This window comes from Gorilla gorilla, chromosome 19 (assembly GCF_029281585.2).
Source record: "Gorilla gorilla gorilla isolate KB3781 chromosome 19, NHGRI_mGorGor1-v2.1_pri, whole genome shotgun sequence".
Lineage (NCBI taxonomy): Eukaryota > Metazoa > Chordata > Mammalia > Primates > Hominidae > Gorilla > Gorilla gorilla.
Window position 1 is genome coordinate 54,082,750 of NC_073243.2, and position 13,872 is coordinate 54,096,621.

Consider the following 13,872-nt stretch of genomic DNA (forward strand, 5'->3'; position numbering starts at 1 on the left):
TGGCCAACATGGTGCAACCTGTCTCTACTAAAAACTACAAAAATTAGGCAGGCGTGGTGGCGGGCACCTGTAATCTCAGCTACCTGGGAGGCTGAGGTAGGAGAATCCCTTGAACCTGGGAGGTGGCGGTTGCAGTGAGCCGAAATTGCGCCATTGCACTCCAGCCTGGGCGACAGAGCGAAACTCCATCTCAAAAAAAAAAAAAAAATTCAGTGGAGCATAGTAAGTCATTCGTTCAGTTAATAAGTGTTTACTCAGCATCTATAATGTGCCTGGCACCATTCTAGGATCTAGGAATTCAGACTGGCAGACAAAGGCCCTGCTGTCATGCAACTTACACTTGAAAAGTTTTGGCACTTTGTGATGAAGCCAATGACTTCATTTCATCACTTCATTTGCAATGAAGCAAATGGGACTAAGAACTGGGAAACGGGCTATCCATGCATTATTTTTAAAATATAATTTAATTTTAAAATGTAATTCCCTTGTGTTAGATTTCTAACCCCAGCGTGCCCAGTTAAAAATGAAGAGGACCAATTAGAATGTACTGAGGTATTCTGATTTCCAAGTAAATATTCAGCTATTGGAATAAGAATAAGAAGTTCCATTGCTTTTATACCAGCATTGTTTTTCATATGGAACCAATTTCTTGAAATATCCTCAAGAGTATCTCTGGAGGTTCACTGTCATATGATACTTGAAACTTGAAAGCAAACCATAATATAGGAATTTAAAATATGGAACTGGTTGAAGGGATTTTCTAATTCTAGTGTCCCACAAACCTTAAACCCTAGATTCAGTTCCATGCCTACTCACAAACTCAGGAATTTCTCTAGAGCTCAGCTTCCTCTTCTATTAAATGAGAAGTACAATCGCACCTATCAGAGCTGGCTAACTGCTCTAGCAAACGACTTGAAATCTCAGTAGCCTGACACAATAAAAGCCTATTTCTTGCTCATATCATAGTCCAGTGCTGTTTGGCAGGGTGGTCCTATTCTCCCTCATTGATCAGAAACCCAGGCTTTTCAATCACATGGTTCCAGCATCTTCTAGAGCCTTGTCCTCCTCTGCATTCTGTTGATATATGAGGAAAAAGAGAAGATGTGGAGGACCACATGGGCTTTTTTTCTAGCCCAGGCCTGGGGAAGGTTTCCATCTCCTCTGTCCACATTCCAATGGCAAGGACTCAGTCATGTGGCTGCACCTATCTGCAAGGAGGCTGGGGAATGTAGTTTGACTGTGTGCCCTAGGGGAAGAGGAAACAGCTTGGTGAACATGTAGGAGACATCACCACAGTACTTACTCCAGAAGGTTGTTTGGAGGATTAAGTGAGACAATAGATAAAAGAACTCATAAAGGTCTCTAGATCAATCAATATTAGCTCTGCGCTATTATTAATGTGCTCCTGTCTAGGCTGAGGCCCATCTTCTCCATGCAGCTCACCCTGGAAGGAACAGAGAAAGCCAAGGCATTGTCTCCTAGCTTTATGCTATCAGCAGAGATAACTATAGAAGGAGAGTCTTCAAAGCTGCCCATGCCCTTTGCCCCCTTTATCAGGCATCTTCTTTTCAATTCATTCTAGATACATTTCATGGAATTGAGATGAGTGAGCAAGGAGAAGAGCCAATCTTTTCATCATATATACGCTCAGATAACGCTGGCTCTTTTTGGCCACCATTTCTCAGCATAAGCTCACTTAATGTTAAATTATACCTAACCCACATGACCCTGAACTCTGAAAGAAGCTGGGATTCACCATTCATTTATCCAGCTCTGTTCTCCAAGCTGCCACAGTGATTTCTTCTAAACAGTGTACATCTGATCATGCCAATACCTGCTTAAAATCCTTCATTGTCTCTTCACTGAATTAGAATAAAATCCAAATGTGTTATACAGAGACAGTTATCCCCCATCCCACCCTCCCAGGATCAACCCCTGCCTCCCTCTCCAACCTCATTTCACATTGCTCTCTTCCCCTCCTACCTCATTCATTCATTCAACAGCTATTTCTCCAGCCTTTAGCCTAGGCATTAGAGATAGAGGAAAACAGACAGCACCCCTGCCCTGGTGGTGGGGGATTGCACTCCAGTCACAGAGGCCTTCCTTTAACTTACTCTCTGCCTCTGTGCTTGGTGTTGGCTGTCCTCTTCCTCCATTTCTTCTCACAGAGGCCTGTTTAGAACAGTCCCTCCACCCTTGGTTACTCTCTCACCAGCATCCTATGTGCATTCTTCATAGTATTTATCAATCTGGAAGATTGTTTGACATGTTTTTGTGCATTTAATATCTGCCTTCCTTTACCACAGAGCAATTTCCATGAGGGTAAGGATCTCATTTACCTTATTAACTTTTGTATCCTGAACAACTGCTTGCCTGGCACAAAGCAGACGCACAATAAACATCTATGGAATGAATGGATTAATGAATGAATGAATGAACCAGCAGGAAACAACCAACGCATCTGGTGATGGCCCCCAGGCCTGAGGAGAAAGTGTGAGCTCCAGTTTTCTTCCTGGGAGCCTGTGCTCATCTCTGTCCTCTCTGACTGTTGTTTTGCAGGGAATGACACCACTCCACTGGGCGGCTTTCCACAACCAGCCTCAACACACACAAATGCTGCTGAAGAAGGGGGCAGACCCCACCCTTGTGGATAAAGACTTTAAAACCGCTCTCCACTGGGCAGTCCAGGTGAGAAATTGACCTGTGGACCGGTCTCAGGTTTAAATGGTGGAAAGCAGTGTTAACAATTTTCTGAGTAGGTCAAACTTTAAAGATGGAGGTTTCAGCTCTTCATTCAGCTCCACCACTTGTTGAAAAGAAACCCTGCCAAGATGCAAAGGGGAGTAGTTATAAAATATCAAGCAGAGCCTGCCTTGGGTGGCACACACAGACACACACATACCCCTCTCATTCTCTCTCTTTCTGTCTCCATCTCAATGTTCGCTACCGGCTTACTGTGTCCCAGAGTAAACCTTCAAAGAATTGCTGGGAAAATGCCTTCAAAGTCTTAACCATGACTCTCTGACTCTCTTCTTGCTTCCAAATCCTCCCCAGCAGAGTCATTTCAGGTGATCCTGAATTCTACACCTGACAGTGAACGTAGTGGCTCATGACCCTGCATCACTATCACATAAGGGAGTCCACGTCAATACACACAACCAAACAAATCAGAATAGGCTCAAGAAATCTATTGTCCAGAGATGGCAAAACCAAGAGTAAGGTGAAAGAATAATAATCACTAATGTGTAACCGAGTGCTTTCTATTTTCAAGGGGAATGATTAACTAAAAGTTATCCATTCCTTTTTTCAAGGAGAGCATCCTTTGCATAAACTTGCCAGCCCGTCTCTGTCTTCAGCACAGACACCCCCACTGTTGATTTCTGTTGGCCCAGAAAGGGCACCTGTCTGAGCTACTGCCAGGACCCTGTGACAATAGTTTCTGCTGCCCTGACTGTGGTTTCAGTCAGCATTTCCATGTGCCAAGTACAGCAGAAGTGGGCACCTGGGACTTTCAAGATTGACATGTGTGCCTGATGTAAGGGGAAAACAGAAGTGATCTGGAAACTGCTCTGTTTTCATCCCTCTAACCTTGGCTTCAGTTTCTCTGCACCAGTTTCTCTGCAAAGCTATGCAGTGAGCAAGGCTTGTTTTGTCATCTCCACCTGCCCATAGCACCCTCCTACATACTTTCAGTATCTAATCACCTGCCCTGCCACCATCGCTGCCAGTCTCTGCCCAGGACTCCATGCCCTGGGGCTGGCCTCTGGCTGGTCAGGGGTCACCACTGTAGCAGTGGCCACAGAGGAACCTGGCTGAGCTCCCAGGAAGCTCCTCATGTGTTGGTTCTCAGCTGAGATGAAAGTGGCACCAGGAGCAGGCACTTTCTACATCGTCACCTCAACACCACTGCATTCTGATTCCCTAGATCCAGGAGGCATGTGCATTTTGAAAAACCTCCCCAGGTAATTCTGACTGACATGCATCCCCCTTCCACCATCCCAGCCCTAGTGTAGAGCTGCTGTCTTAGACCTGGCCTTGCAATGGAATCACCAGCAGTGCTTGTAAAACAACAGATTCCCAGACCCCCGCTGGGCCCTCACAGGGTGGGAATCGCTGGGTTTTTGTTGTTGTTGTTTAGTTTTGTTTTGTTTTCTGAAATGGAGTCTCACTCTGTAGCCCAGGCCAGAGTGCAGTGGTGCGATCTCAGCTCACTGCAACCTCCGCCTCCCGGGTCCTGGTTCAAGCAATTCTCCTGCCTCAGCCTCCCGAGTAGCTGGGATTATAGGCACACACCACCATGCCCAGCTAATTTTTGTATTTTTAGTAGAGATGGGTTTTCACCATGTTGGCCAGGCTGGTCTTGAACTCCTGACCTCATGATCCGCCCCGCTCAGCCTCCCAAAGTGCTGAGATTACAGACGTGAGCCACTGCACCCGGCCGGGAATCCCTGTTCTTATCCTTTAAGAGGCACTTTGGCAAAATCATAAGAACAACCTACTCAACTCTGAATATGTGAGTTTGCATTAATACACTTGGGCTTGATCTAAGGCAAGTCAACGCTTGCTTGGCTTAACTGATAAAGGTATCTTTGATAAGGGTATGCATGGTCAGAATGAGACCATGCATATGATAGTGATATGTTACGTACTATGTAATTGGATGAAATGGTCATTTTTATTAGGGTTCCTGATTTTCTCCACGGGAAACTTAGTTATTATACCCATGCCTTCATATTCTTTCTCTTTTTTTTATGTTTACCAGTTCTTTATAAATTATATAGCAAAGGATGAAGATGAACAGACAGGTATGGCAAGAGTATAGGGGAACAGGCATGGAGCTTCCATGCCCTCTCTGGGTGTGCCATCCTCCAGAAACCTCCACATGTTCAGCTACCTGAAAGCTCCCATACTCTTTGTCTCTACTAAATGTCACAGCTTTTAACCTACTACATTGATTTCAGCCCTGTCTGCACAATGGAATAAACTGAAGAGCTTTTAAACAATACTCACGTCCAGGCCTCACCTCTTAGATTTTCATTCAGTTGTTCTGGGGTGGGGCCCAGCCATCAATATTTTTCAAAACTGGAGCTGGGCATAATGGCATGAGCCTATAATCCCAGCTACTTGGGAGACTGAGGCAGGAAGATCACCTGAACCCAGGAGTTTGAGACCAAGCTGTGTAACGCAGTGAGACCCTGGGCTCATAAAAAAAATTTCTATTGGCTGGGAGCTGTGGCTATAATCTCACCTCTTTGGGAATCCGAGGCAGGAGGATCACTTGAGGCCAGGAGTTCAAGACTAACCTGGGCAATATAGCAAGACTCCATCTCTATAAAAAACAAAACAAAACTGTGTGTGCATGCATGTACACACATACACACACACACACACACACACATATATATATAGATTTTTTTTTGAGATGGAGTCTTACTCTGTTGCCCAGGTTGGAGTGCAATGGTGCGATCTTGGCTCACTGCATCATCTGCCTCCCGGGTTCAAGCAATTCTCCTGCCTCAGGCTCCTAAGTAGCTGGAATTACAGGCACACACCACCACGACTGCCCAATTTTTGTATTTTTAGTATAGATGGGGTTTCACCACATGGGTCAGACTGGTCTCGAACTCCTGACCTCAGCTGATTCACCCACCTCAGCCTCCCAAAGTTCTGGGATTACTGGCATGAACCACTATGCCCAGCCACACATACATTATTTAAAGCTCCCTCCTTTCCATAGAAGACTGTAATATACAGCTAGGGTTTAGAAGCACTATGATAAACGAATTCATATTAATGGGTGCTAATACTTTACCTACTATTGGAGATGTTTGCATTTTGACCATGATTGTATAAGCATAATGCCTTGTTCATTTATTTACTCAATCACTAAATAAATACTTCTTGAGCATCCACTATGTGTCTTGCATTGGAGGCAAAAAGATTAAAAAGATAGGTCCCTCTAGAAGCCCTACAATTGTATGTAATACTGTATATATGGTGTGTGAGCATGTTTGCATTCATTTTTCTGAGGAAGGAGTCCACAACTTTCTTGACCTCCTCAATGAGGAACAGTGACTACCCATAAAAGGCTAAGAACCCCGGCTCTGGAGAAATTGTGCATTCTCCTTCCCTATGGTTAGCAGTAAAATTCAGAAGTGGTGTACTCTGCCATTTACACTGCAAAGACTGAGGGTAATTCCAAATGTCAGCTGAAATCATTATTACACTTGCCTTCTTTAGACTTCTTGTTCATTTATAACACAGGGCTAGCATTGTGCTCATTTTAGAGTTTTTCCATACGAATGAGTCTATTTCCCATTGTCATTTATTCCGTTTTCTGAATTTCCTGCTTTTCTCTTAGACCATATAATGAGATCACATTTAAAGCTATAGTTCATTGAAATAATAAGGCCTTTGTATTTCACCAAAATAAACAAAGCAGTAAAGATTGGAAACAGTAGGCCTACTAGGTAAACTAAGTTTAATCCTGGGCTCAAGCAATTCTACCACTCGGCCTCCCTAGTAGCTGGGACTACAGGCACACACCACCATGCCTGGCTAATTTTTTTTAAAGTAGAGACAAAGTCTCACCATGTTGCCTATGCTGGTCTTGAACTCCTGGACTCAAGAGATCCTCCCACCCAGGCCTCCCAAGTGTTGGGATTACAGGCATGAGCCACCACACTTGGCCTTCCAATCTATTCTTACAGAGCTCTTCCAACAAATCACAAAGACATGTACTAACATAGCTATTATTATACCAAAACAATTATGGTCACTGTTGGTCCTTGGTTCCCCACCCCTGACCTTTCCTCTCAAGCTCACGTAATCTTGGCTCTAATCACACTGGAATATTAGTAATCCTCACAATACATCATAAAGATTCCTTCTCTCTCCCCTGCTGTCATGCTCTTCCATTTGGGTAAAATGCTTCTTTCTTCTTGCACTCCCTGCATCATTCCTTCTGCCTACAGAATATCTGCTTATTCTTTCTTATTTCTCAAAGCCCAACTAAGTGTCACCTTCTTTGTTGAGCTCCCTTTCCAAATTCTTCCCTCCACGTTACTTCTAGAACTTCGTTAAAATTGGTGAGGTGCCTGTGTCTTCCCTTCTAGACTGTAGACCTAAGGGCAACGCGCCTTATTCATCCAAATGTCTCAACACCCAGAACAGAGCTTTGTGAACCGTAGGTCCCTAAAGAGGTGTTCATTGAATTCACTCCAATAAATTTATTCATCTCAGGCCAATGGGGTTAATGGCTTATTGGGTTCTTTCTCTCTGTGGAAAAAAACATTTCATGTAAAGACTTTAGTTTTCTAGAGCAGTTTTAAGTACCCAATAAAATTGAGAGGAAGATTGCAGAAATATGTCACATATTAATATCTTCTGCCCCCCCCCCCGCCCCACTGACAATAAATTGCCTCCCCCGTTACCAACATCTCCCACTACAGTGGTACATTTGTTACAATTGATAGCCTACACTGACAGGTCATCAATGCCGAAGTCCATAGTTTACCATAAGCTTCACTCTTGATATTGTACATTCTGTGGAATTGGACAAAGGTATAATGACATGTATCCATCATTAAAGTATCATGCAGAATACCTTCATTGCCCTAAAAATCCTCTGAGCTCCCCTTATTCTTTCCACCCTTACCCTAATCCCTAGCAACCACTGATCTTTTTACTGTCTCCATAGTTTTGCCTTTTCCAGAATGTCATATGATTGTATGTAGCTTTTTCAAATTGTCTAGTAATATGCATTTACATTTCCTCCATGTCTTTTCATGACTTAATAGCTCATTTCTCTTTAGCACTGATTAATATTCCATTACATGAATATACCAAGGTTTATTTATCCATTCATCTATGCAAGGACATATTGGTTGCTTCCCAGCTTTGCCAATTATGAATAAAACCACTATAAACATCTGTGTGCAGCTTTTTGTGTAAACATAAGTTTTCAGTTCCTTTGGGTAAATATCAAGGAGCACAGTTGCTGGATCTATGATAAGGGTATGTTTAGTTTTGTAAGAAACTACCAAAATGACCAGGCACGTTGGCTCACACCTGTAATCCCAGCACTTTGGGAGGCCAAGGCGGGCGGATCATGAGGTCAGGAGTTTGAGACCAGCCTGACCAACATGGTGAATCCCTGTCTCTACTAAAAATACAAAAATTAGCTGGGCATGGTAGTGGGTGCCTGTAATCCCAGCTACTCGGGAGGCTGAGGCAGGAGAATCGTTTGAACCTGGGAGGCAGAGGTTGCAGTGAGCCAAGATTGTGCCACTGCACTCCAACCTGGGTGACAGGGTAAGACTCTGTCTCAAAAAAAAAAAAAAAGAAACCACCAAACTGTCTTCAAAAGTGGCTGTACCATTTTGCATTTCCACCAGCAGTGAATGAGAGTTCCTGTTGTTCATTATCCTCACCAGCGTTTGGTATTGTCAGTGTTCTGGATTTTAGCCTTCCTAATCAATGCACTGTGGTATCTCATGGTTGTTTTAGTTTGTGTTTTTCTGATGGCATATGATGTGGTGCATCTTTTCATGGGCTTATTAGTCATCTGCAAATTTTCTTTGTGAGCTATCTATAAAGATCTTCAGCCCATTTAAATATCATTGTTGTTTTCTTACTGTTGAGTTTTAGGAGTTCTTTGCATATTTTGGCAATAGTCTTTTATTAGATACATCTTTTACAAATATTTTCTTCTAGGTTGGGGCTTATCTTGTTATTCTTTTGGCAGTGTCCTTCACAGAGAAGTTTTTGATTTTAATGAAATCTAGGTTATCAATTTTTTCTTCCATGGATTATTATTTCAGTATCTAAAAGTCATCACCAAACCCAAGGTCATCTCAATTTTGCTCCTGTTATCTCCTGGAATTCTTTTTTTTTTTCTTTTACTTTTAATTGCATTTATTTTCATGCTGAATTTACTCTCGTGCCATAAGTTTTTGTTTCTTCAGTTTCTTCTGGGATATCTTTTTCTTCTGGGCAATCTCCTCTTCTGGTTTAGGAACATTTTGTTCCTTTTCAGTAAGGATCATCTCAGTGTGGCAGGGAGAGCTCATGTATGGGTTAATCCGACCATGAGCTCTGTAGGTCCAGGGGCACATCTTAGGTGCTTTGTTCCCATGGATATGCTCAATGACCAGAGAATCTACATCGAAACCCGTAAGTTCAGCATTACTCTCTGCATTTTTAAGCATGTGCAGCAAAAACTCAGCACTCTTTTTGGGCCACCGACCTTGTGTCCAGCCCCACTGCTTGGCCTGGGCACACTTGCCAACTCCACCACTGTAACGTCAGAATGGTACACACTGTTTCTGTAAAGTGACATCTTTCAGATACTTTGTGACTTTTCATATATGCCTACCCTGATGGCCTGGGCAGTTTCACAAGTGTTCGTAAAGTGAACACGAAGACTTGAACCTCTTGATTTGCATGATTTTGTGGGGCTCTCTGGGTCAGGTGAAGAGCGAATCATTTTCACAGATTAGCTGAGGCCACTTAGGGAAAGAGCATCTCCTGGAATTCTTATATAATTTTAGAATTCACTCTGTCTCATCCAGGCTGGAGTGCAGTGACATAATCACGGCTCACTGCAGCCTGGACCTCCTGGTCTCAACTGATCCTTCCACTTCAGCCTCTTGAGTACCTGGGACTACAGGCACATGCCACAATGCCTAGGTAATTTTTTGTATTTTTTTTAGAGATGAGGTTTCATTATGTTGCCTAGGCTGGTCTTGAACTCCGGGACTCAAGTGATCCTCCCACCCTAGCCTCCCAAAGTGCTGGGATTACAGGTACAAGCCGCCTTGCCCGGCCTAATTTTAGGTTTTACATTTAGGTCTGTGATCAGTTTTGAGTCAATTTTGTGAAAGGTATAAGGTCTGTGTCTAGGTTTACTTTTTTGCATGTAGATGTCCAGTTGTTTCAGCACCATTTGGTGAAACAACTACCTCTTCTTTATTGTATTGCTTTTACTCTTTTGTCAAATATCAGTTGATTATGTGGGTCTATTTCTTGGCTGTCCATTCTGTTGCATTGACTTACTTGTCTATTATTTTGCCAATATCACACTATCTTGATTACTGTAGCTTTATAGTAAGTCTTAAAGTTGAGTGGTCAGTCACCCAACTTTGTTCTCCACTATCTTGCTGACTATTCTGTGTCTTTTGCCTCTCCATATAAACTGTGGAATCAGTTTGTTGATATCTACAAGATAAGTTTCTGGTATTTCGATAGGGACTATATTGAATCTATAGATCAAATTTTGAAGAACTGATATCTTAACAATTTTAAGTCTTCTTAACCATGAACATGCAATATCCATTTATTTATTTATTTTTATAATTTTTATTTTGCTCTTACCCTTACCATATGAAGATCTCCATTTATTTAGTTCTTTGATGTTTTTCATCACACTTTTATAGATTTTTTCATATAGCTCTTGTATCACATTTTGTTAGATTTGTACCTAACTATTTAATTTTAGGGGGTGCTAATGTAAATGGTATTGTATTTTTAATTTCAAATTCTATTTGCTCATTGCTAGTATATAGAAAAATGATCAACTTTTGTATATTAGCCTGTATCCTGAAATCTTGCTATAATTGCTTCTTAGTTTCAGAGCTATTTTTGTCTATTCTTTCAGATTTTATACATAGATAGTCATGTGATCTGAAAACAGACGGTTTTATTTCTTCCTTCCCAATCAGCATTCTTTTTATTTCCTGTTCTTGTCTTATTGCATTAACTAGAACTTTGAGTATAATATTGAAAAGAGGTTGTGGAACCGGGTACAGTGGCTCACGCCTGTAATCCCAGCACTTTGGGAGGCCGATGCAGGCAGATTGCTTGAGGCCAGGAGTTCAAGACCAGCCTGGCAAAATGGCAAAAACCTGCCTGTACTAAAAATACAAAAACTAGCTGGGTGTGGTGGCACATGCCTGTAGTCCCAGCTACATGGGAGTCTGAGGCAGGAGAATCGCTTGAACCTGGGAGGCGGAGGTCACAGTGAGCCAAGATCGCACCACTGCACTCCAGCCTGAGCAACAGAGTGAGACCCTGTCAAGAAAGAAAGAAAGAAAGAAGGAAAGAAAGAAAGAGAGAGAGAGAGAGAGAGAGAGAGAAAGAAAGAAAGAAAGAAAGAAAGAAAGAAAGAAAGAAAGAAAGAAAGAAAGAAAGAAAGAAAGGAGGGAAGGAGGGAGGGAGGGAGGGAGGGAGGGAAAGAAGGAAGGAAGGAAGGAAGGAAGGAAGGAAGGAAGGAAGGAAGGAAGGAAGGAAGGAAAGTTGTGAGACATTTTTACCTTCTTCCTGATCTTAGTTGGAAAGCTTCTCATTTTTCACCTTGAAGTATGATGTTAGCTATAGGTTTTCTATAGATGCTCTTTATCAAGTTTAGGAAGTTCTTCTCTATTCCTAGTTTACTGAGAGTTTTTATTATGAATAAGTGGTGGATTTTCTCAAATACTTTTTCTGTATCTATTGATACAACCATGTGATTCTTCTTCTTTAGCCTGCTGATGTGGTTGATTACATTAATTGATTTGAAAATGGTGAGCTACACTTGCATACCTTGGATAAATCCTATTTGACTATGATGTATAATTCTTTTTTTACGTTGCTAGATTCTATTCACTAATATGTTGTTGAGGACATTTACATCTATCTTTATGAAAGTTATTGGTCTATAGTTTTCTTATAATATCTTTGTTTTGTTTTGTATTAGGGTGATACTGACTGATAGAACGAGTTAGGAAGTTCCCTATGCTTCTATCTTCTGAAAGAGATTCTTAAAAAACCGTTATATTTTTCTTGAATGTTTGGTAAAACTTACCAGTGAATACACCTGAGCCTCATATTTCCATTTTAGAAGGTTATTAATTATTTATTCAATTTATATATATATTTTTTTTTGAGACAGAGTCTCTCACTCTGTCGCCCAGGCTGGAGTGCAATGACACGATCTCGGCTCATTGCAACCTCCAACTCCCGGCTTCAAGCAATTCTCTTGCCCCAGCTTCCCAAGTAGCTGGGATTACAGGCGCCTGCCACCACGCCAGGCTAATTTTTTGTATTTTCAGTAGACACCAGGTTTCGCCATGTTGGCCAGGCTGGTCTCGAACTCCTGACCTCAGGTGATCTACCTGCCTCTGCCTCCCAAAGTGCTGGGATAACAGGCGTAAGCCACCGCGCCCAGCCTATTCAGTTTCTTTAATAGACATAAACATATTCAGATTATCTATTTCTCCTTGTGGGTGTTTTGGTAGATTGTGTCTTTTAAGGAATTGGTCCATTTCAAATATGCTATCAAGTTGTGAAAATAGAGTTGTTTAAAGTATTTCTTCATCATTCTTTTAATGTCCATGGGATCTGTAGTGAAGTACCTTTTTTCATTTCTGATATTAAGTAATTTGTGTCCCTCTGTTTTTTTCTAGCCTGGCTAGAGGCTTATCACTTTTATTAATCTTTTCTAAGAACCAGCTTTTGGTTTCATTGATTTTCTCTATTGATTTTCTGTTTTCTACTTCATTGATTTCTTCTCTAATTTTTATTTTTTCTTTTCTTCTGCTTATTTTGGATTTAATTTGCTCTTCTTTTTCTAGCTTCCTAAGATGTAAGCTTATATAATTGATTCTAGATCTTTCTTCTTTTTTAATATATACATTCAATGCTGTAAATTTTCCTCTGAGAAATTGTTTTTGCTACATCCCACAAATTTTGATGTTATCTTCCTTTTGTTCAAAGTATTTTTTTAATTTATCTTGCAATTTCTTCTTTTGAACCATGTGTTACTTATATTGTTTAATCTCCACATGTTCAGAAATTTTCCAGTTGTCTGTTATTGATTTATAGTTTAATGCTACCATGGTCTGAAAGCCTGCATTGTATGATTTCTATTCTTTCACTTTTGTTAAGGTTTGTTTTATGGCCCAGACTGTAGTCTATCTTGGTGAAGGTCCCATGTGAGCTTGTTAAAAATGTGTATTTTGCTGTTAGATGAAGTAGTCAGTAGACATCAATTGTATCCAATTAATTAATTGTATTTTTTTTTTTTTTTTGAGACGGAGTCTTCCTCTGTCACCCAGGCTGGAGTGCAGTGGCACAATCTCGGCTCACTACAACCTCCGCCTCCTAGGTTCAAGCCATTCTCCTACCTCAGTCTCCCCAGTAGCTGGGATTACAGGCATGCACCACCATGCCCAGCTAGTTTTTGTATTTTTAGTAGAGATGGGGTTTCACCATGTTGGCTAGGCTGGTCTCGAACTCCCGACCTTGTGATCTGCCCACCTCAGCCTCCCAAAGTGCTGGGATTACAGGCGTGAGCCATCGTGCCCGGCCAATTAATTGTATTTTTAAGTTCAACTATATTCCTACTGATTTTCTGCTTTCTGGATCTGTCCATTTCTGATAGAGGGATGTTGAAGTCTTCAACTATAAAGCGGACTCATCTGTTTCTTCTTGCAGCTTTATCAGGTTTTGCCTCGCATATTTTGAGGCTGTGTTGTTCGGTACATAAGGATCGTTATGTCTTCTTGGAGAACTGACCTCTTTATCATTATGTAATACCCTTCTTTATCCCTAACAACTTTCTTTGTTTTGTAGTCTGCTCTGTCTAGAATTATAATATATAGCTACTCCTGCTTTCTTTTGGTTAGTGTTTTCATGGTAAATCTTTCACCACTCATTCACTTTTAATCTATATGTGTCACTATATTTAAAGTGGGTTTCTTATAGACAACATATAGTTGGGTCTTATTTTTCTATCCACCCTGACAATCTCTGTCTTTTGATTGGTACATTTAGACCATTGATGTTCAAAGTGATTATTCATATAGTTAGAGTAACATCGATCATATTTGTTAC

General features: G+C 41.3%; 1 protein-coding gene, 1 long non-coding RNA gene and 1 pseudogene across 3 annotated transcripts in view; 1 reads left to right on the top strand and 2 right to left on the bottom strand.

The window, feature by feature from the left end:
* The window catches only part of LOC129528148 (uncharacterized), a 92,167-nt gene that overhangs the window by 74,001 nt on the left and 4,294 nt on the right, over positions 1-13,872 (bottom strand). The gene's annotated exons all lie outside the window — the stretch shown is intronic.
* The window catches only part of ANKRD55 (ankyrin repeat domain 55), an 80,228-nt gene that overhangs the window by 37,807 nt on the left and 28,549 nt on the right, over positions 1-13,872 (top strand). Inside the window, exon 5 of the mRNA XM_019013644.4 lies at positions 2,560-2,688. Coding sequence (XP_018869189.3) covers positions 2,560-2,688 — 129 coding nt within the window. The remainder of the gene's footprint in view (positions 1-2,559; positions 2,689-13,872) is intronic.
* Positions 8,926-9,487, bottom strand: LOC101134924 (large ribosomal subunit protein uL22-like; annotated as a pseudogene).